At 44.2% G+C, this 21,322-nt stretch overlaps 1 protein-coding gene across 1 annotated transcript; it reads left to right on the top strand.

The window, feature by feature from the left end:
- Positions 1-1,115: 1,115 nt before the first annotated feature.
- LOC103638309 (uncharacterized WD repeat-containing protein C2A9.03-like) lies at positions 1,116-20,254 on the top strand. Its single transcript, NM_001301476.2, is given in 10 exon segments — positions 1,116-1,270; positions 1,365-1,516; positions 2,087-2,251; positions 2,316-2,402; positions 6,098-6,232; positions 6,319-6,429; positions 6,533-6,624; positions 7,171-7,276; positions 19,509-19,595; positions 19,699-20,254. Coding segments are annotated over 9 exon segments (1,347 nt in total). The 5' UTR covers positions 1,116-1,270; positions 1,365-1,366; the 3' UTR covers positions 20,113-20,254.
- Positions 20,255-21,322: the final 1,068 nt, after the last annotated feature.

The following is a 21,322-nucleotide window of genomic DNA, read 5'->3' as shown; positions in this document are numbered from 1 at the left end:
GAGCCCTGGGGTCGGGAGAGGCGGAGACCGTCTTCCGAGGTCGAGGTTGAGGCCAAGCCCTAGGGTCGGGCGAGGCAGAGACCATCTTTCGAGGCCAAGGCGGGGGCCGAGCCCCGGGGTCGGGCGAGGCGGAGACCGTCTTCCGAGGTCGAGGTTGAGGCCGAGCCATAGGGTCGGGCGAGGCAGAGACCGTCTTCCGAGGCCGAGGCGGGGGCCGAGCCCCGGGGTCGGGCGAGGCGGAGCTTCCTATGGCGCCTAAGGCTGGACTCGGCTGCTGTCAGCCTCACCCTTGCGGGTGGCACAACAGTCGGAGCGGGGCAAGCGACGCTGTTTTCCTGTTAGGTCAGTCAGTGGAAGGGCGAAGTGACTGCGGTCACTTCGGTCCTGCCGACTGAGGAGCGTGCGTCAGGATAAGGTGTCAGACGATCCTTATATTGAATGTTCCTGCGATACGGTCGGTTGGCGAGGCGATCTGGCCAAGGTTGCTTCACTGCGAAGCCTGCCCGAGCTGGGCCTCGGGCGAGTCGAGGGTGCGCCCGTTGCTTGAGGAGGCCCTCGGGCGAGGCGTGAATCCGCCTGGGTCTACTGTTCCTGCCCGAGGCTGGGTTCGGGCGAGGCGAGATTGTGTCCCTTGAGTGGATGGAGTCTTGACCTGAATTGCGCCCATCAGGCCTCTGCGGCTTGTGCTGATGGTGATTACCAACCGAGTTTAACAGTCTTGGAGGTACCCCTAATTATGGTCCCCGACAAGTGACTAAAGTAACCAAACACTATTTTAATATTTATTATCAATATGGTACATTAATCTTTTGAGATCTAGTAAGAACTACTCCCTTCTTTCTAAATTATTATTAGTTTGACTTTTTTTTTGCCACGTTTAACCGACTCGTTCTATTTATTTTTTTAAAATAAAAAATTCAAATTCATATTTAAAGTATATTATATGCTAAACAATATTATAATAAAAATTAACAATAAATATGATTTTTTGAAATAAAACAAGTGTATCAAATTTAGATAAAAAAATCAAACTAATTATAAATTGGAACATATGGCTAAAAAAATAGAGTGCCCTCAACCATATAACTTTTCCCGACCACCGCCGTTCCTCTCTTCTCCAAATCCAAATTGGTAAATTTCCCAAATCCGGTGCCCCCACACCGGCATCCTCACCTCGTCAGCGCCGCCGGCCTTCCTTCCATTCTCCATCCCCGCTCAGTCGGATAGGCGCCGGTTGGGGAAAATTCTGTTCGGACTGTTCATCTTGTCGGTGAGGAAGCCCCAATTTGCTCGGGTTCTTAAATTTATCCTAGGCTTTCCTTCGTCTGAACAATCAATTCTGAATGTCCCTTGCCGAGAACTAGGCATGTCTCATTATCACAGCGCCGATTTTGAAGAGATGGAGGATGAGTACGACATGAACGAGCCAGTCGATGACATGGAGGGGGAGGATGAGTACCAAGAGCTCGTGATTAGGGACTCTGATGCGGAGGATGAAGACGATGCGGACCAATTGGTGTGTGCCTATTAATTTGAACGTTTTCTTTTATCTTTGGAAGACATGTCTAGTAGTAGTACTTTGTGTTGCTTAGTTTACCTGTCGTGGTTCTGCTGATAAACTTAACCTTTTGAGGCTATGAAATTTTGTTGAGCTAATTTAGTTAATTTTTAAACCTGTGAGTTGTGAATAAATGTAGCAACGAGGAGATACATAGAATCATAGATATTAGATGATGTTGAACTAATGGTACAATTAGTAGGGTGATGAAACATAATCTCTCTCGAAGGATATTGATAGTGCAGTTTGAATGCCCTATTCATTTTCCATATGGCATTCCTCGACAACATTATTTTCTCTTTCTCTCAGCCTTCAGTAACTTTGTTATATCTACAATCTTACATTACATTTCAGTGTTAATGTTGAATGTAAAGAAAAGGTCGGTGATTTTTTAATTTTTACAGTGTTTTAGTTCTGAGCAACTGAAATTGGAGTCAAGAATATGCCATAGTGCTTGTATCTACATGAAATTTTGTTCCAATTACTTTTACAGTTAAGGAAATTATCTGAAATCTCTATTTTATTTAGCATAAGCTCTCCGACACTTCAGCAGCAGATGCAAGAAGTGGGAAAGATATTCAAGGAATACCCTGGGAGACGATAGAAGTCACAAGAGAAACGTACAGGCAGGCCCGACTAGAGCAGTACAAGAACTACGAGAACATACCTAATTCTGGAGTAGCAGCAATGATGGTACAGTTTGTAAATCAACCAAAAAAAGCTTATCAGATTGGTATTTATATTGGTGTTGAAACAGGCATGCAAATCAACCGAGAAAGGAAGAACATATTATGAATTCAGACGAAATACTAGATCTGTGAAATCCACTATCTCTCACTTTCAGGTGAGTGCACTGACACTAGCACATGTGCATATTGCCTTTGATTACAATAAAGGTAATTTTCTGTAAAATAATTACTGGAGGAATAATTAGAATGAAACATTTTAAATCAGATGCCTGAAACTGTTTTCCTAGTATCAAGCACATATAGGATAAACTAAAATATTGCATTAATTTTGATTAAAGTGATACTCTGAAAATGTTTCCGTAGAAAATATTTGTTCTTCAAAAGCATAACCAGCAAAATTTAAATAAATTAGAGAATCCCTCTCTATATTATTGACTAGCACTTGGATTTACCTTCATTCTGTGTGTATAATACAAAATTACAAATAATCTGTAAAGTTGTAATGGATGCATTTTGGGCTGCACTTCTCAGAGAGGAGTAGTAACTCCAGCAGCCTGAATGTTCAGTTAGTTGAGGTGCCTGCATGTTCAGTTAGTTGAGCATCTACTGCAGCCTAAAGATTATGTTGCCAGCATCTTCATTTAGTTAATATATCTAGTTAGGAGGATTAGTTATGATTTTGCTTGTCAGCCTGTTAGGTGCTAGATTTATACCAAAGGCTTCAGCAAAGAGTTGGTTCAAGCAGAAGTTGAAACATAAATCCATCCTATTCAATGCTTCTATTGAGGTCAAAAAAACCTCCACGTTTCTGACCTACTCCAAGTATCCAATCTACTAGTTCAAATCACAAGTACTCTCCATATGTTACGGTGTGGGGTAATGGGATAACTGGAGCTGGACGTCGACTATGGAGGCCATAGTCATGATCGGTTGAGGGTGTTAGAGTAGAATGTGCTTGTATATCAGGCTACGAACATATCGGATCAGGGGTCCACACGGTTATTCTATAATAGAGGAAGACCTTAACCAACTCTAATTAGAGATAGGATAGAATCATAGAATCATGTTTGATCTGCCCTAGAGATAGCAAAGTTATAATAGGAGTCAGTTAAGGTAGTTGTACCTGAGTTGGACTCCCTTCATGTTATAATCCTGATGGCCGGGGGTATTTATAGGGTGACCAAGGGGTAGTCTCCTAAGGTACAGGCTTGCCCTGGGTTACCTGCTACATCCTAGGAATATCCTGTACATAGTGTCTTTAGGGCGATTACATACCTTATATTACAGGCACCCAATTACATACCCGTACCAGCACTAGTGCGAGCCTACTCCTAACTAGTTGGGCCTCCTTGCAGCTATGGTGGACCCACCCCTTGCGGTGGCCTCAACACATTGGCCTCAAGTGGGGCAGGCCTCCGAAGCCTTTGTCAGGGATTGCGTGCACCGTCTGAGTGACGTGGCCGAAGTCCTCAGCATCTTCTAGGCCGTTCCTAGATCAATGAGGTCCTTGGTAGCACGCCTTCGGTCTTCGATCGGACCTCGTGTGCTCGACAAGGATGGCGGAGTCCGCCTATTAAGACTTCCCCTCGCCTTGTTGTCTGGGCGAAGTCCTCGCCGTGTTCTTCGGAGTCTTTAATGGACCAGGTGGTTGTAGTCCTGATCGGTCGTATCGACAGGTCTATTATCTGTAGGGAGAAGTCTTCATTGTAGTCTTCGTGGCCTTCGACGAACCCTACATTCATAGGAGTGAAGTCCGGTGATTGATTAGATGGTTTCAACTAAACCGATGATCGGGTTCTTGATTGGCCTTCTCCTCAATAGCCAATATGGTGGGATACTGTATCCAAACGGCCCTACAAGACTATCGGGGTCATTTAAACATTATTAGATACTATTAAAAGCCACAATATCGTGTTCTATGGTTAAAGAGGTTATGTTGTTATGACTGGCATCTCCTACACCAGGCGCAGGGACATTAGTGGCTAGGAGGGCTAAGGCCCACGGCCAGGCCACAGGCCACATGCGGCTAGGAGAGATTAGTTAAGGATTAGCTAATAAAAAGGAGAGATTATCTCTAGTTAGTTGGATAAGATTAGATAAGGATTAGCTAATAAAAAAGAGAGATATCTCTAGTTAGTTGAATAAGGATTAGAAGAGATCTCATAGCTCTTATCCTTAGATCAGATAAGCATCAGCTGGGATATAAATACTTGTAAGAGGTCATCTATGGAATTAAGCAGAATCAGATTATTCTGGCTTCCCTGAGGGAGTCAGGAGTTGGAATCAATCTCTCTTGCCCGCGCAGCCTAGGTCAGCCACGGCGCCCCAGCGCCGCCGCCCCCATCTCCCTCGCGCAGCTGTTCATCCTTATAGGCTAAGGGAGATCCCTGGTAGGATCCGCAATCCTACCATATGTAGTCAGCCGTTGATGCCTTAAGGGTTATGGAGACTTCAATAGTGAAAACAATCTTCAAAACCACTTCAGGGGGTTAATTAGATGAGTTTCAATAGTTTGATGGGTAGAATAACTGGTATGATAGTTGAAGGGGTGAAGTTGATAACCACCAATAGTTAAGGGGGTTAAGTAGACTTTTTCTAGAAAAAAAGACAAAGGAAAAGTCTACATAACCCCTTGACTTTTAGAGAGTGGTCTACTTCACCCTTTCACCTTCAAAACCGGTTCTTTAACCCCTCTCAGCTTTACAAAACCAGACAAATAACCCCCTAGACAGTTTTAGGTTGCGGTTTTGATGACATTACACCGATTTAAGTGGCACCAGTTTTATCTTTTTTTTTAATTCTGCCTTCTAGTGTCTAAAATTTATATAATTTTACACAAAAATCGATAATTATATATTATATTTGCCCTAATTTTTCCTATAATTTTAGGAGTAACAAATTAATTACTAAAAATAAAAAACTACTTAAAGCTTAATGTTTTTGTTCCTGATTCATTTTTTATCTTCTGAGGATAAAAGTTTTACTGCAACTAAATAATACTATTAGTAAACTTTTGAAATTTTATTGATTTTATTAAGCAAGTTAAGTGGTTTTTCATCTAATTACTAACAAAATTAATTTTACATTTGTTTTTAGAAACAGTTAGCAAACATTAATAAAATGATCTCCAGTTTTTACGCAGACCTTCTCTTAGCTAAATTAACATATATAAATATTTTCAGAATTTTATGAGAACTTTAAATCTAGAAGTATATAAAGTTCTGAGAAATATTTATGTAAATTATGGTTCAGATTCAAAGTTCTCAAAATATTATGAAAATATTTGTGTATATTAATTTAGCTAAGAGAAGGTTTGTGTAAAAATTGAAGATCATTTTATTAATGTTTGGTAAGTGTTTGTAAAAAATATAAAACTAATTTAGTTAGTAATTAGAAGGAATACCAATTAACTTGTTTAATAAAATTAACGTAAAATTTAATAGTTTTGTAATAATATTATTTAGCTGTAGTAAAAAAATTAGCCTCAGAAATTAATAAATGAATCAGAGTCAAAAGTATTAATCTTTTTTATGTAGTTTTTTGTAATTAAGCCGTACTCCTAAAATTTAAGAAAAATTAGGGCAAATATAATATTTATATACTGATTTTTTGTGTAAAGTTATATAATTTTTTGGATAATATTATATGACAAAACTGGAAAAAGACAAAATTAGTGCCACTTAAATCAGTGCCACGTGTCTTGATTGATGCTACTTTAATCTGTTTCAGTCCACCTGTTATTGCATTACTCTCTACTTCACTGGTCAGCCTTGATTGATGCTGCTTTAATCTTTTTTCAGTGCATAAATGTTATTTATTCAACAAAAAATGACTTTTTTTATACCTACAGCTGAGAAATTTAGTATGGGCAACATCGAAGCATGATGTCTACCTGTTATTGCATTACTCTGTACTTCACTGGTCGGCCTTAAATGGTGTGGATACAGAAATTATGGATGTACATGGACATGTTGCACCGAGTGAGGTGGGGAAGAATTCTTCATTATTCTCTCTTTTAATCAATTACGACCTTTATTCAATTATTCATGGTGTTACCCTGTCTTTTGGCAGAAGCACCCAGGAAGCTTATTAGAAGGTTTTTTGCATACTCAAATTAGTACCATGGCAGTGAAGGATAATTTGTTAGTAGCTGGTGGTTTTCAAGGAGAGCTAATATGCAAAGTAAATATCCATGTCACCTGCATTCAAATTTATGACTGCTGAAATCTTAGTGAACTTATGATACTGATAATTATTGATGTTGTCATTTGTAAATATGATGCAGCACCTAGATCGAGAAGGAATAAGCTTTTGCTGCAGGACAACATATGATGATAATGCAATTACCAATGCATTGGAGATATTCAATACATCTAGGCAAGTGAATAGTCTAGCCATTTAACCTTGTGAAACGTACATCAGGTCAAGGATAAAAGCCCATTTGGCCCTTGTTTTGGTTCCTTTTTTATTATTTTGCTGCGCCCATACCCTATTATGTGATTTGAATTCCAAAATATTCCCTCGTTTTTAAATTGTAAGTCATTTTGGCTTCTTTCTGGGTAGATACTTAGTAAAAGCTACCATGTACCATGCATCTAGAAAAGCCAGAACTAATAATTTATAACGGAGGGAGTAGAAGTCAGAGCCTAAAATTAAAGCATTTGAATGAAATCTTAGGCTGTCTTGAATAGCTTACCCATTTTATCTCCTATCCCATCCACTATTTCAAACTTCACTATGTGAACAGTGCAGTCTACAATGCCAAACTGTGTTTTGCACGACCATATGCACGATCTGCTGGAGACAGCCTTAGCTCAACTATTGTCTCCTCAATCCTACTAGTTTGATATCTACTGCTGTCAACAGAACTTTTATGAAACTGGCATTGACATCCATATTTATTGGTCTTACTGTTCCTTTCAGTGGAGCTCTTCACTTCATTGCATCTAACAATGACTGTGGGGTAAGAGAGTATGATATGGAAAGATATCAGTTGTTTAAGCATTTCCGATTCGATTGGCCAGTGAATGTAAGTACATCTGTTTACTTTTCCATTTTTTTCCTCGAACGCGCAGAGAGCTGTGCATCATTAAATTAAGGAGAAAAAACAGAGGTCCAAAATATTTTCCAATTTCTTTTATTCCTTAATTTTATATATTTATTGATGAGAACGCTAGAAAAGGATCCTAAAAATAAACCTACCATGGGGAGAAGATGTTTCCTAGTTCATTTAAAAAGAGATGTTTCCTAGGCTTTGTCTAAGGAGTAGGGTGACCCCCACATGACCTGTGAGCTCCGAGGTTTGAACCAGGGTAAGCTGGAGGTTCTACCAACCGGAGTTGTTGCTGGATTGTCATTAGGGAAGGATCCTTCTGATAATATTCAGATTAATATGGTGTACTAGTCCCAAAGCTCCCATACAAAGTGGGTTTTGAGGAAGGGAATTTCTAGGCAGCTAACCTTGCCAATTTTGCAAAGTTTGATTAGTTGGAAGATGGGTAACCCTAGCTAGTTGATACCCATGTAGGAAACCCTAGAAAGCTTATTCTATTGCATAGAGAAGGGGTACATATATAGAGAGACCTAAGAACCCTAACCCTAATGGGTCGGAGGCCTAACAGTGGTGCCGACCCACATACATATATTGTGTGATTGGTTGTTGCATGGTAGTAGCCTGGCTCGGCTTGGCTAGCACGTGAGGAGCCAGACTCATGTGGCCAGGCTAGGTCCATGCGGTAGGCTTTTGTTTGGTTATTTGTAGTACTGTGTATTCAGGCTAGATACAACTCTTGTTTGGTTGTCTGCATCAGAACAAAGATATGATAAAATAAATAAATCTTTAAAATTTGTACAACTGTAGTCTAGTTTTGATCGTAAAAATATCAAGAACATAGATCTAAAATCGGTTTCGCGATTAAACATTTCATCGATCATATATGTTAAAAACAAAATAAAAGTGTTATAGAAATGTGTGTCTACGCTCTGATTTGCATGCACACATCCTGCACCAACTATGCTCCTCACGTGCGTACCGTGCTAGCCTGGCTGGGAGGCAAATTTTGCATGCATGGAGCTTGGTTGGTGCATGTAGGGAACCAATCAAAAGATGCTTTAAGAATCCGCGCGTACAGATGCTCGTTACATACAAGGAACCAAACACACAGGTAGAACATGGGCGGGTCTAGCAAGGTAGGGGGATGCGGCAGATTCAACCTGACAGGGGGCTTTTGACGCTAGTGACTGGAGAAGCTTGAAGTAGAGGCGCGGGGCGCTGCCTGGCATCGGCACAGATAGGGAGGAGGTGGTCGACGCTAGGGAGTTGATGTGCCGTAGCAGGCACGACAGTAGAGAGGGAGGGGCACGCGCGGTGGAGGCGGAGAAGGCGCGACGACGGCAGATCGGGGACGAGGGCGGCCGCCGTGCACACGCCCAGAGTGGAGGGAGGGTCGCGCGAATCCGGGCGCCTGGCAGCAGGAGGCGCGACCAGGGGACGGCGGCGCGAACAGGCGGAGGAGGGGTTGGACGGTGTGACGACCATCATGGGGGAGGAGCTCGGTGGAGTCCTCATGGACGGCGGCACATGGAGCGCATGGTCCGGGCGCGAGCCCGCTTCTGACGATGGACTAGGGCGATGTCGAGCTCCGTGCTTAGACACTGATCCTGGGCAAGGGCGGAGGGACGACGCCCCATGGGGAGCCGGCGAGCCACGTGGACTTGGCAGCGCGACGCGGAGTCGAGCCCCACTCCGGCGGCCGGCACGACGCACCATGAGAATAGGGGAGAAGGTGGGCCGGCGACCGTGTGGACTGGGGAGAAGGCGAGCCGTGTGGGTGTGGGAGAAGGTGGGCCGATGGCCAGGGATGGTGGCCGCCCCCTGGAGGTAAGGATGAGCCTCCTTGGGACGGCGGTGCGGAAGCAGGGCCCAGCCGGCAGCCTGGCAGGTGGGAGGAGACGGCAACAACTATGGGGTGTGGAAAAAAGGGGAGAGAGAAATCTGGCTCTGGTACCAAGTTGGAAGACGGGAAACCCTAGCTAGCTGATACCATGTATATATAGAGAGAGAACTAGGAACCCTAACCCTAATGGGCCGGCGGCCCAACAGTGGTGCTGACCCACATACATATAGAACACACATTGTCTAACATGATTGAATCCAGGACCTCTGGGATACAAGTAGATACTACCCCTGGGCTAGATCTGTCCTTCCATAATATTAATATTAACTAGGTGAACGCCCGTGCGTTGTTACGGAGTGAACATGTTATGATAAGATATATTGAAATTAAAAATAAAAAAAATCTAATTTCCATTTTATGTTTTTGTTATCATCTTTTAAAGTTCTTCGTTTTGTTTCCTTGTAACAAACCTATTTTGTGGATCTACATGTGCTTGTACTCAGATGCAATACATGATATCATGTATTATAAATTTCTGCTTGTTATTTTTCTACCTTAGCACAAGGTGGTTGTTGATCATTGCCTAATTTTGGTTTCACTTTAGGTTACAAGAGCATATTACTTGAGTGGTCGATAAGCATTGCATTTTAATGTACATGGTGGATTTGTTCAATGTGTAAGACTTATGTAAAAATTCTTAACTTTAAAAGATAATAACAAAAACATAAAATAGAAATTAGATTTTTTTTTTAATTTCAATATATCTTATCATAACATGTTCACCTAGTAAATAGATAAAAGCTCCTTAGTACAACAAGAAAGAACAATATTGCTATTGGTTAGAAGGGGCGGGTTTTATTGGCTGTGTGTTGGTCAGGGAATGGGAATGGCAGTGGGCGCGAGAGAGACAGGACGGGGAATGGGAAAGGAAGGGAATGGGAACGGCAGCTAGCGCCTGAGAGGACGGGGAATGAGAATGAAAAAGGGAGAACATAGAATGGGAATGGGCTGAACCAGGAATGGCAGAACCAGAAATGACAGGCTACTCTTGCAGTCTTAATAAGTAGTAGAGATAAGAATGACAAATATAAAAATGGCTTATAAGATGAAAAATACAAGGATGCAAAGAACACATGAGATCAACATATAAGAGGCTAAAAGGGCTTAAATGACGTCAATTGATAGTGGAATCTTTGCATAGCTTAACATTAAATAAAAGGACATCTGGACATTGAACACCCAAGTATGTGGCTGGAATTTCTTGAAAGCTCTCCTTGAGCTATTAGTGTTATGACCGGCAGCCCAGCAGCCCAGCAGCCCTAGCCCTAATAAATTCAGTTAGTTTGTTAGATGGATAAATATCAGTTAGTTTATTTAGATGGATAAGTATTAGTTAGTTTGTTTAGATGGATAAGCATTAGTTTAGAACTCCTGTATATAGTTGGTTAGTTTGTTAGGGGGCTGCTATCACAACCTATATATTGTACCCTTTGGTTAAGGAAGAAATCAAGCATGCAATACTTGCCCGTGCTTCCCCCAACCCATCTACTGTTCACCCGCATACAATTCATCTGAGGGACTGTTCATACGCGACACTATTCATCTACGATCACTATTCGATAATTCCTAGCTCCGCCACTGCTTAGGCATCATACATGAAATAGGAACAAGTAGAATTATTATATTTAATTACGCTAACCAAAATTTGGACTCGAGGCCTATGGCTCTGATACCATATTGAGATGCATGCACCAACTAATTCAACCAAAAAGTTTTAACCGATGGAAAGGGATGGACAATTCACTTATATTTCTATAATGAAAAGAGGCGCAGTAAGAACAAGATTTGTGAATGCTTATTATAAATAGAGGTGATTAACCTAGAATTCAATTGCGCATTCTCTACTTTACAGTGCCAACTTTAAAGATTTCTTTGTTTATTTGTGTCTGATATCATAGGAACATATTTCGTCTATATCTGTAATGTATCATAGCTGGGTGCAAATGTGAGCTGAAATGATCATGACTCATGAGTGTTAGACTATTAGCCGCCGCCCGGTTTCCCTAGCCGCTACCACTACTGCCAGAGCCATGGCTAGTGGTCCCCCCTCTAGCTCCTCTCCACCCTCACCCCTTCCTCTCCACTGAGCCACCGTCGTTGCCCTTGCTGCCCCTTCCTCCAGCCACCGGCGCAACGACCTCTTTAGCTGTTGTTGCTGGCACGACTGCCATAGCCGGTGCCTGCCTATCGCTGCCTCTGCTCGGCGCGGGGCCTGGGCAACCCATGTCGCCTCTGTCTTTCCTAGTAGGCCCGTAGACCCCCCTCCCGCGGATCTCCCTGTATCGGCCACCGCCGCTGTAGCCCTAGCCACCGCCTGGGCGTAGTGTGCTAGGGCTATGGCCTGGCCATTGCCGGCCTGGCTGCCCCTGGCCTAGCTACCCTTGGTCTAGGCGTGGCTGGCCAGGGCCTCGCTACTATCAGCTTGGTCATCGTTGCATGGCTTCGGGCAGCCTGGACGCCGCTCCCTCCATCTCGAACATCTACTTTAGGCCCTCTCTATCCTTCGTACCTTTGTCGGATGCTCTGCCACCCATCGACGTTGTGGCTGCCCAATCCAGCTTTGTCATGGCCCTCATGACTGCTAAGGCAGTAGTGGCTGCCGCCTGGGAGCACGAACGCGTCGTTGCTCTCGCCTGGAAGCATGAACGCACTGTTGCCGATACCCTCGCCAGTCATACGTCCGCTGTGCGACCTTATCCTCCTCATCCTGCAACACTATGCCCTGGAAGACCATGTCCTCATTGACATAACGTCCCTCACTATCCCCTCCTGGCGACGGATGCATAATGGGGGGGGGGGGTCCTCTTCTAGATCCATTGGACATTCACTTTTGAGCTGCAGGATGTCGTTCGCGAGTGTGGCGGCACTGCCCGCAGACCTTGGTTGCCATTGAGGAGCAATTCTTTGGCAATTGTGGGGCTCATGCTCTTCACCTCAACGTCGCCTTTCAGACCTTTGTCTAGGAGGACCTCTCCATCATCGAGTATTGTCGCCAGATGAAAGGCTGGCAACCTCCCTTTGTGACCTCGGGGAGCCTGTCTCCGATCGCACACATGTCCTTAACCTCCTCCGTGGCTTCAATGAGCGCTACAATTACCTCTAGATTTGGATCACTCGCTCGGTCCCATTTCCCTTGTTTCCACAAGGTTTGCAATGACTTCATCCTCGAGGAGATCACCAAGGGGCGCCTCCTCGCTTCGACACCGCTATCGCTCTCTACAGCTCCACCCATGAGTGCCAGTCCTTGCGCCCGTCCTCTTCTACTCCTACCTTGGGGGGCTTGTCTTCACGCTCGTCTGTCCCTTTGGCCGTGGGCTCCACGCCCCTCCCTCCTAGCCCAGGCCCGGGGCAGGGCGAGTTTTAGGTGGGTCTTTGCTATCAGATGAAGGGTGACTATGGGGGTGGGGGTGGCTAGAGGGATGCCCCTTCGCCCTTTCCCTACAACCCATGGACCGGCTGCATCTCTATGTGGCCTGGCTTGGCCTGTCCTTGGGTGGACCTTCATTGCATCTGCCTCCACCCTAGACGGCTAACCTGACAATACCCCGCTCAAGGTATCCTCTCGACCCTCTCGCCACCAGCACCTTAGCCCGCTACTACCCCTACCACCCCACATCGTTCCTAGAACCGATGGTTTTAGTGGGTGGGATTTGCAGTCACTTACTAGCTCGTTCAGCACGATTATTCTAACTTCTTCTATCATTGACTGGGTTGCTGATTCCGGTGCGTCCTACCACATCGCTCTGGATGCTGGTATACTTTCTTCTTCTCACCCACCGCTTCTGTCTCATCCTTCATCTATCATAGGAACATTCTCCCGGTCACCTCTGTAGGTGATTTGGTTCTTCTCGGACCTTTCTATCTTCGCAATGTTCTTGTGGCCCCTATATCATTCAAAATATTTTATTTGTTCGTCAGTTTACCATTGATAACTCTTGCTCTATTGAGTTTTATCCTTTTGTATTGTCCGTGAAGGATCTTTCTACCCGGAGCCTTCTCGCCTACTATGATAGCTCTGGCCCCTGTACACCTTGCGACTGCCTGCGTCCACTTCTCCACCTACCGCTTCCACTACACATCGCTTTTGTCCTCGCCGCAGTCGCACACACTGACTACTTCCACTACCTCCAGCACTTGGCATCGTTGATCTGGTCATCCTAGCCCTGACGTGTTGTCCAAATTGTGTAGTAGTTCAGTTGTCTCTTGTACTAGGGGCACCTCTGAGCATCTATGCCACACATGTCAGCTAGGTCATCATATTTGACTTCCTTTCTCTAGCTCCTCTTAGCATGTGCATGATTTTGATCTCATACACTGATTTGTGGACCTCTCATGTTATCAGTGTTTCTGGTTATAAATATTATCTAGTGGTTATTGACGATTGCTCTCATTATTCGTGGACTTCTCCCTTGCGTTCGAAGTCCAACACATTTGCGTCTCTTTTGCACTTCATCACTTGGGTTTCTACTTAGTTTGGCCACACTATTAAGGTTGTCCAGTGTAACAATGGCCGTGAGTTTGATAACTCCTCTCGATCATTCTTCTCCCATGGTGTCTGGCTCCAGATGTCTTACCCCTATACTTCTCTTCAAGCAAGGTTGAGCACATGATTCGCATTATTAACAACATCATGTGTTCCTTGCTCTTTGATGCATCCGTTCCTGCTCGCTATTAGGCCAAGAGCCTCCACACCGCCACCTATTTTCTTAATCGCCTTACTACTAAGGCAGCTTGCGCTTCAACACCCCTCTCTGCTCTTTTTGGCACCACTCCATCCTATGATCATCTTTGCGTCTTTGGGTGTGCATGCTTCCCAACCTTTTTGCTACTGCTTCCCATAAGCTTTCCCCTCACTCCACCCATTGTGTCTTCCTCGATTACTCCCCTGATCACAAAGGGTACCGGTGTCCTGACCTCACCACTCATCATTTCTTGATCTCTAATCACGTCATCTTCGCCAGGACAAATTTCCCCTTATCAACCCCTCCCGGCCCACGATCGACTCTCTTCTCGAGTAAGACTTTCTTCTTGAACTTGATCTCGTGGCTCCCTTTGGTCAGCCACCCTTTATTTTTTTCACTGCAGGTTCATCCCTGTTGCCGCCGCCCGCGACACGTGTTCCCCTGGATTCCTTCCGGGCTATCCTACCGCCTAGGTCGGACTGTGAGCCCCTAGATGGCCTCTGCTAGACTGCCGGTAGCACCGTTGGCCCCGCCTTTGCCCTCACCTTCTCTGACCTCGCCCACGGCATTACGAATCTCCCAGGTGCCCTAGCTGGCCCTAGCCCCTTCTCGCTACGCCAACCCTATGCATGTCTATCAGGGACATGCACGGGTGGGTGAACCACCCCGCTCCCGGGCAGAGCCGACAGTGTATCATCCCCCCTTCTTCATTGTGACCCTCGCCGTGCCCACCTGATGGTGGCTTGATAGACTGCTAGGGTTCTTCGCCCTGTCAACTGTCTTGTCCTCTCCACGATCTCCTTCCTATCAGTCTCCCCCGTGTCGTCTTTTGTTCATAGTGCCCTCATCGATCCTCACTAAAGTCATGCTATGGAGGAAGAGTGTCACACCCGGATTTAAGGAACAAAGCCGGGTGCATCTCATATATACACCAGGGAAGACAACACATATAATAACAGAGTGCATAGAGATAAATGTCATAAATATCATAAATGTACTTGTTACATAGCGGAAGTCTTACAAAATAAATGATAAAATAAAACGAGCTAACTATTATTCCCTGGCGCCACAAAGCTGCCTGGGAGACACCACCTAGATCAAGTCGAAAGCCTCAGAGTTAGGTGGCTCCTCTTCGACCACCTGTTCTTCTCCTGTGGGGGGTGTGAGACAGCAAGAGTGAGCTCACATATCTTCATAGCTCAACAAGTCGTGGGGAATAATGTGCATGAACTCACCAAAGGTGGGAGTTCATGTGAAATGTAAGGCTAATCAACAAAATAAAGGCTGAAGCTGAGCATTGCTTTTATAAGTTGGTCAAAATTTTATTAGCAGTTACTAAGTGTAAGTAAATACCAAACCTTAGTCATAATAAATAAAAGTAACAATAAAATAATCCCAATGCGATGCAAATGACAAATTGAGTTTTAATTCCATAGATTAATCATGTGAGGGTCCGAGCTGCTCATGACTGTAAGCACGGCTAGTATACCAGTTTTACACTCTGCAGAGGTTGCGCATCTTTACCCACAAGTCATGTTACCCATCTGCCAAGAGACGACCAATCCCGTACACCTCTACCGAGGAGGCGAGGCAGGGTAACACTACGAGGCCTTTACAAAGTTCCACTAGCTTCAGAAAACCCGCTACAGTTTATAGGAAGCTCCAGTGCAGGAATCCCTCGCCTGACCGCCATCGCAGCAAAATCAACCCAGTGACCTCCCTACACTGACCACTCCCGTACTGCCCTTGCCCTTTTCGGGTAAGGAAGTCATCCACTAGCTTTCCTAGTTAATCAGCCAAGGACATCCCATACTACCCTTATGGTAGCACTGTTTTCCCGGATGGTCGCTCCATGTTCCCATTAACATAATGATCTTAACATGAACAGTAATAATAAATAAAGAATAAAAGTATAATCATGAATAATGTATCTCCATACCCAAATCCACATAAAGCAATAGCAAGTACTACCCAAAAATATTTCAGTAGTAAAACAAGGTATAAAGATAACCAAAACTGGGGTAACCTATTGGATCCCATCAAAATTAACCTATGCAGATCATTATGAATAATAAGAACATGGCTGGGTAAAAATAAGTGATCAAGGGCACAACTTGCCTTCAATGAGCTCCTGCTCAGCAACTTCTATCTGCTGAACCTCAGGATCCACAGTAGCTTGCTCGTCTACTCGCATCAACACAATACATACATAGTATAGCAAAAATTAACATCACACCAAACATGTAAATAGAATACACAGTAAAAATCTACACATTAAAATAAGAACCTAGGAACATAAATCATTAATTTTGGAGTTATGGATTTTAAGTTATGAATTTCCAAAGGTTTTATGTGCTTGAAATATGATTAAATGAGAAATTAATTTTCTTACTGTTTTTCTGTCAAAACAGAGACACTAGATGACAAACAATAATATTATAAAATTTTAGAAATTGGAATGAATCAATTTGGACTAAAAATGATTTTTCTATGCATTTTACAAGTTTCTGCAATTAATTTAATACTAAAATTCATTTTCTAATTGATTTTATGAATATTATTCTCTGTCTAGGCTGTGCCTCAATATCCAGGAAAGACATGAGCTTCATTATAAGCTTCCCGAGACACAATCAACAGTGCCACTGGACCACGAGTTTATTTCAGTGTTTGGCGGGGGCTCTTTAACAAAATGTACCCGCGAAGGGGTATGGCCAGATACTGGCCGTTCGATCTAACATGAGCGCTCAGATTAGATTTGGAACTCCCCGAACCGGTAACAAGTCGCAGCCGTCCGATCATCAAGGAACACACCAGATTTAAAATAACCTAACTAGACTAAGCGCCGCGCGATCCAGATCCAACGGTCCCCAAGCCCGATCTGTTCTCGCCCGCACACTAGCTGATCTCTGGCCCAGATTTATTTGGCCGAAGCGTTACACAACCAACTAATCTTCGTCGTCCAAAACCGGATCAACGGTCAGCGCACGTCTTCTCAACTCTGTCTCTCTCACCGACGGCGAACAGGACCCGACGGCGGTGCCATTGCTGTGGGCAATTATCTAGCACGCGAAGACCTAAGACCCTCATCTGAACGACTCTACACGACGCTAGGAAGATATAGAATCCGATCGAAGGCCTTACCAGAGACTGGGATTGGCCGAAGACGCTGGCCACGGAGAATGGCGGGTCCGCGGCAGAGTGTGTACGACGGCGAGAAATTCCTTCCCTGCGGTCCACCAACCGCGCCAGCCGTGGGCACCACAAGCACCAGAACGCCACAACGAAGGCCCCGACCGCAACCGAGGCCAAAGCGACGACCAAGTCGTGTATTCACGGTGGCGGCGGCACCCTCGCCGCGAGTCAGCGCACGGCGAGGAAATTGGAAGGGCACATGCGGTGCGAGTTGGGGAGTTGTGAGGGTAGAACGAAGGGGAGAGGGAGACGAACCCGGTTGTGCTCCTTTAAGGACGCGGACGTGGCCGAGGTGCCTCAACGGATTGCGCGAGATCTCCGCGCTCCGCCATGCTCGGCACATCCGTTGACGGGAAGGCGAGATGACAGGCGGGTCCCAGGGCGCAGCGAGTCACCAGGGTCGCGTCGCGCGCGCGGAGGAGCGACAGACAAGCGGGCCCTGAGCGCAGCGAATCGCCCGGTTCGCCTGGGCGCGGGTTGGCGGCATATGACGCGCGGGCCCGACTTGTCAGTGCCCGGTTGGGCGCGCGCGTGAAGGGAGTCTAGGGCCTCGCGGAGTCAGGCTGGCTGGGCCGCCATCCGAATTCGGCCCATGCAACCGAATTTGTTTCTATTCCTTTTTCTTTTTTCCTACTTTCAAATCTAGAATCTAAATTCAAATCTTGTGTCCAATTTTTCCTCAACTTATATTGTGTAATCATAAGTAATAATTTTGGGGATATTTTTAGATATATATATATATATATATTTATATCATTTTTTCTTATTCTCAAACCCAAATTTCTCTGATTTTATTTAATGTTCAAATTTTGAATTCAAATCTAGACTTGCCTTAATCATAATTTTTGTTTTGATGCACAAACAAGAAAAAGTCCAGCATGATGCACATATTATTTATGTGTTTTTGGTTATTTAATTACTTAAATAAGGGTGTTTACATGTGATATCAACATAGAAAAATTTTATATAGGAAAACCATTCCTTTTTATTTGGTTTACAATGTCGGGTATTACAAAGAGTACTAGGCCCTCCTTGCCAATCATACCTAGGATTTGGTGCCCCATTCTCCAGGTCGCAACGTGGTGAGTGCCTGAGTGGTGACTGGGAAGTGGGTCTAGACACATGCGCGAAAGTCCAATAGTTCTCTGGATAGGTACAAGGCCTGCTAGGTTCTCTAGGGCTTTACTCAACGTCCCGGGGTTGACGACGATGAGACGTTCAATCTAGTGGTGAAGCATGCTACTGTTTGTGCTGGTGTCTCATTGGATCTCTCGTTTTTGGCCTATTCATCAGCTAGATGTCAAGAGTGCCTTCCTCCATAGGACTCTTACATAGACTGTCTATTGTAGTAAATCTGTCGGCTTTGTTGACTCTGCTCATCCTGACATGGTCTACAAGCTCAACAAGTTCTCTATGGTATGAAGCACCCCCCGCACGCTTGGTATAGCAAGTTTGCTACATATCCGCTCTCCCTAAGCTTTGTTGTGGCTAAGTCGGACATCTTTGTGCATCTCTTGGCATAGCAGTGCCACTATGTACCTCCTCCTGTATGTTGATGACATTGTGCTCACTACCTCTTCTTCGGTCATGTTGCACCGTATCATCATAGCAAGAAGTCACAATGAAGGATCTGGGTCCTCTTCATCATTTCCTGGGGATGTCGTTGAGCGTCGCTCGAATCTTTAGCAATGTTAGTACACCCTAGATGTCCTAGAGCGCACTGGCATGCTAGATTGCAAGCCATGTGCGACATTGGTGGACACACATGCCAAGGTCTTTGGTGATGGTGCCTCTGTCAACGACCCACTGTCTAATGCAGTCTTGTCGGCACTCTGTCTCCGGTTGTACGGTGTTTCTTAGGCCAAGCTCATATCTTGGTCCTCCAAGCGTTAGGTTGTGGTCTCCTGCTTCAGTGCTGAGGCTGAGTACCGGGCTGTCGCTAGTGTGGTGTCTGAGACGAGCTAGTTGCGCCATCTCCTTCAGGAGTTTCATAGCCCTCACCAGGAGCATGCTTGTCTATTGCGACAACGTCAGCACCGTCTACCTCTTCGTCAACCTCGCCCAACACCAGCATACAAAGCATGTTGAGATTCATCTTCACTTCATCCATGAGCATGTTGCTGTCGGAGACGTCCACGTTCATCACATCCCGATGAGTTCGTAGTTTGCCTTATTTGATCTTTCCTTCTTGTTGCTCTCGAAATTTCTGTTCAGTTTCAATATCTGTCATGGCTAGAGTTTCGACTGCGGGGATGTTAAATTATTTCATTTCTGTCGAAGTGCTATGGGCCTAGAGCCCCCGCCCATGTAATATATAATATTGAGCTCACTTTTTACTCCTTCCAACAATAGCCCACTTTTTACTCCTTCGAACAATGATATTTTGCATATTCTCTTATTTGATTTAGTACCTCTGTCCCTTTTGTTGCAGCACACGTCATTGAGCCCTGATGGAAAGCTTGTTATTATTGTTGGTGATGACACAGATGCTTTACTTATTGATGCTAATTCAGGAAAGGTGAGTGTTTTGTTGCAAAAATCGGTTTAAAAAAGTCGGAACATATTCAAAATATGTGTTAGTGCATGGATTACAGTTAACATGCCTTTTTTATCTGGAACAGACTATTCATTCCATGAAAGGTCACTTGGATTTCTCCTTTGCTTCGGCTTGGAGCCCAGATGGCCTGACATTCGCCACAGGTAACCAAGACAAAACTTGTCGGATTTGGGATGCCAGGAATCTCACCGAGTCTGTCCATGTCTTGAGAGGCAACGTTGGAGCAATAAGATCTATTCGTTTTACATCCGACGGGCACTTCTTGTCGATGGCAGAAGCAGCAGACTTTGTCCACATCTTTGACATCAAAAGTGACTACAATAAGAGACAGGAATTGGATTTCTTTGGCGAGGTATCCGGTATGTCCTTCAGCCCCGACACGGACACACTTTATGTTGGAATCTCGGACAGGACATATGGCAGCCTACTTCAGTTTGGCCGCCTCTACAATTATTCATACCTCGACTCACTACTATGAAGGTCAAAGAAAATATGTGTTTTCCCTCGGCTTATAATCAACCCAGATTAGGCATCCCAAATGAAATTTAATTTAGCCTGGTATTCCTCGTAAAGAATCCTGTACCCTGGTGTATGTGTACATAAAAAAACTGTATTTTATAGACACCAGTAGTCTGCTACCCTGCTTTCAGATAGGTATATAAGGTGTCAGGATTCAAATCGCAAGTTAGATCTCAATTCGTTATAGCACAAGATGAATCCATAAAGTCAGAACTTTGCATGTTAAGGGCTTGCTCGTTTTGATCTCAATCCATATGGATTAAGTAAGATTGTGTGCCTCCGTCCACGTGCAGGAGCGGCCTCATTGTGGCGCTTCCCGACACATGGGTTCTAGGTGGAAGTGAGATAAATAGGAGATGGGGGTTGTACCAAACGCCTTTTGTTCTTAGATCCATGGTGGAGTGGAGATACTCCACGGTGAATCTAGGTGAATGTCAGATCTAAATTCACTTTTTTTATTATTGAAGCTCTACCAAACAAGCTCTTAGGTATGATTTGGTGGATTTTTAGCTAGTTGGCTCTTTCATCTACTATAGCAAGAAACTGTTTTTTATCTCTATCCTTAAAATGAAGAATTAGGAGCCTGCAAAGTCACTCTTTTACTTTACCAAGTATGGTTTCTTCGAATATTGTAGAAAAGAACCACAATTATTTTATACTTCCTTCGTTCTAAATTATAATGTATTTTAACTTTTTTAATATATTTCTTTTATTGCAAATCTAGATAAGTGTAATATTCAAGTGCCTAACAAAAATTATGTATCTAGAAAACCAAAATATTTTATTATTTGAAATGAAAGGATTAATATGCAAGTCTATCATCTAGCTTCAACGAAACTTCTATTATAGATGGAAACACATATGGTGGCTTCCTACACGAGGATGTCCTTTGAGCAATCTCTTCAATAGTACAACATACTGTAACGTATCCTGTGCACATAGATCCTTTGTACTCATATGAGTACTTGTAACGTATCCTGTGCACATAGATCCTTTGTACTCATATGAGTACTTTAAATCTGGTGCATCCACGATCAATCCAACGATGTCCAATAATTTTTCATTTATCTCCTTCCACCTTTGCTTGGTGTCTTGTGTTATTGGAGCTAAGGTGAGAGGGGGTACGTGAAAAATTGTTGTGCATCATTGGATTGCTCACGGATGCACCA

This window comes from Zea mays, chromosome 9, assembly GCF_902167145.1.
Source record: "Zea mays cultivar B73 chromosome 9, Zm-B73-REFERENCE-NAM-5.0, whole genome shotgun sequence".
NCBI lineage: Eukaryota > Viridiplantae > Streptophyta > Magnoliopsida > Poales > Poaceae > Zea > Zea mays.
The sequence above is the reverse complement of the archived record's forward strand: the minus strand, read 5'-3'. Positions and strand labels throughout refer to the sequence as shown.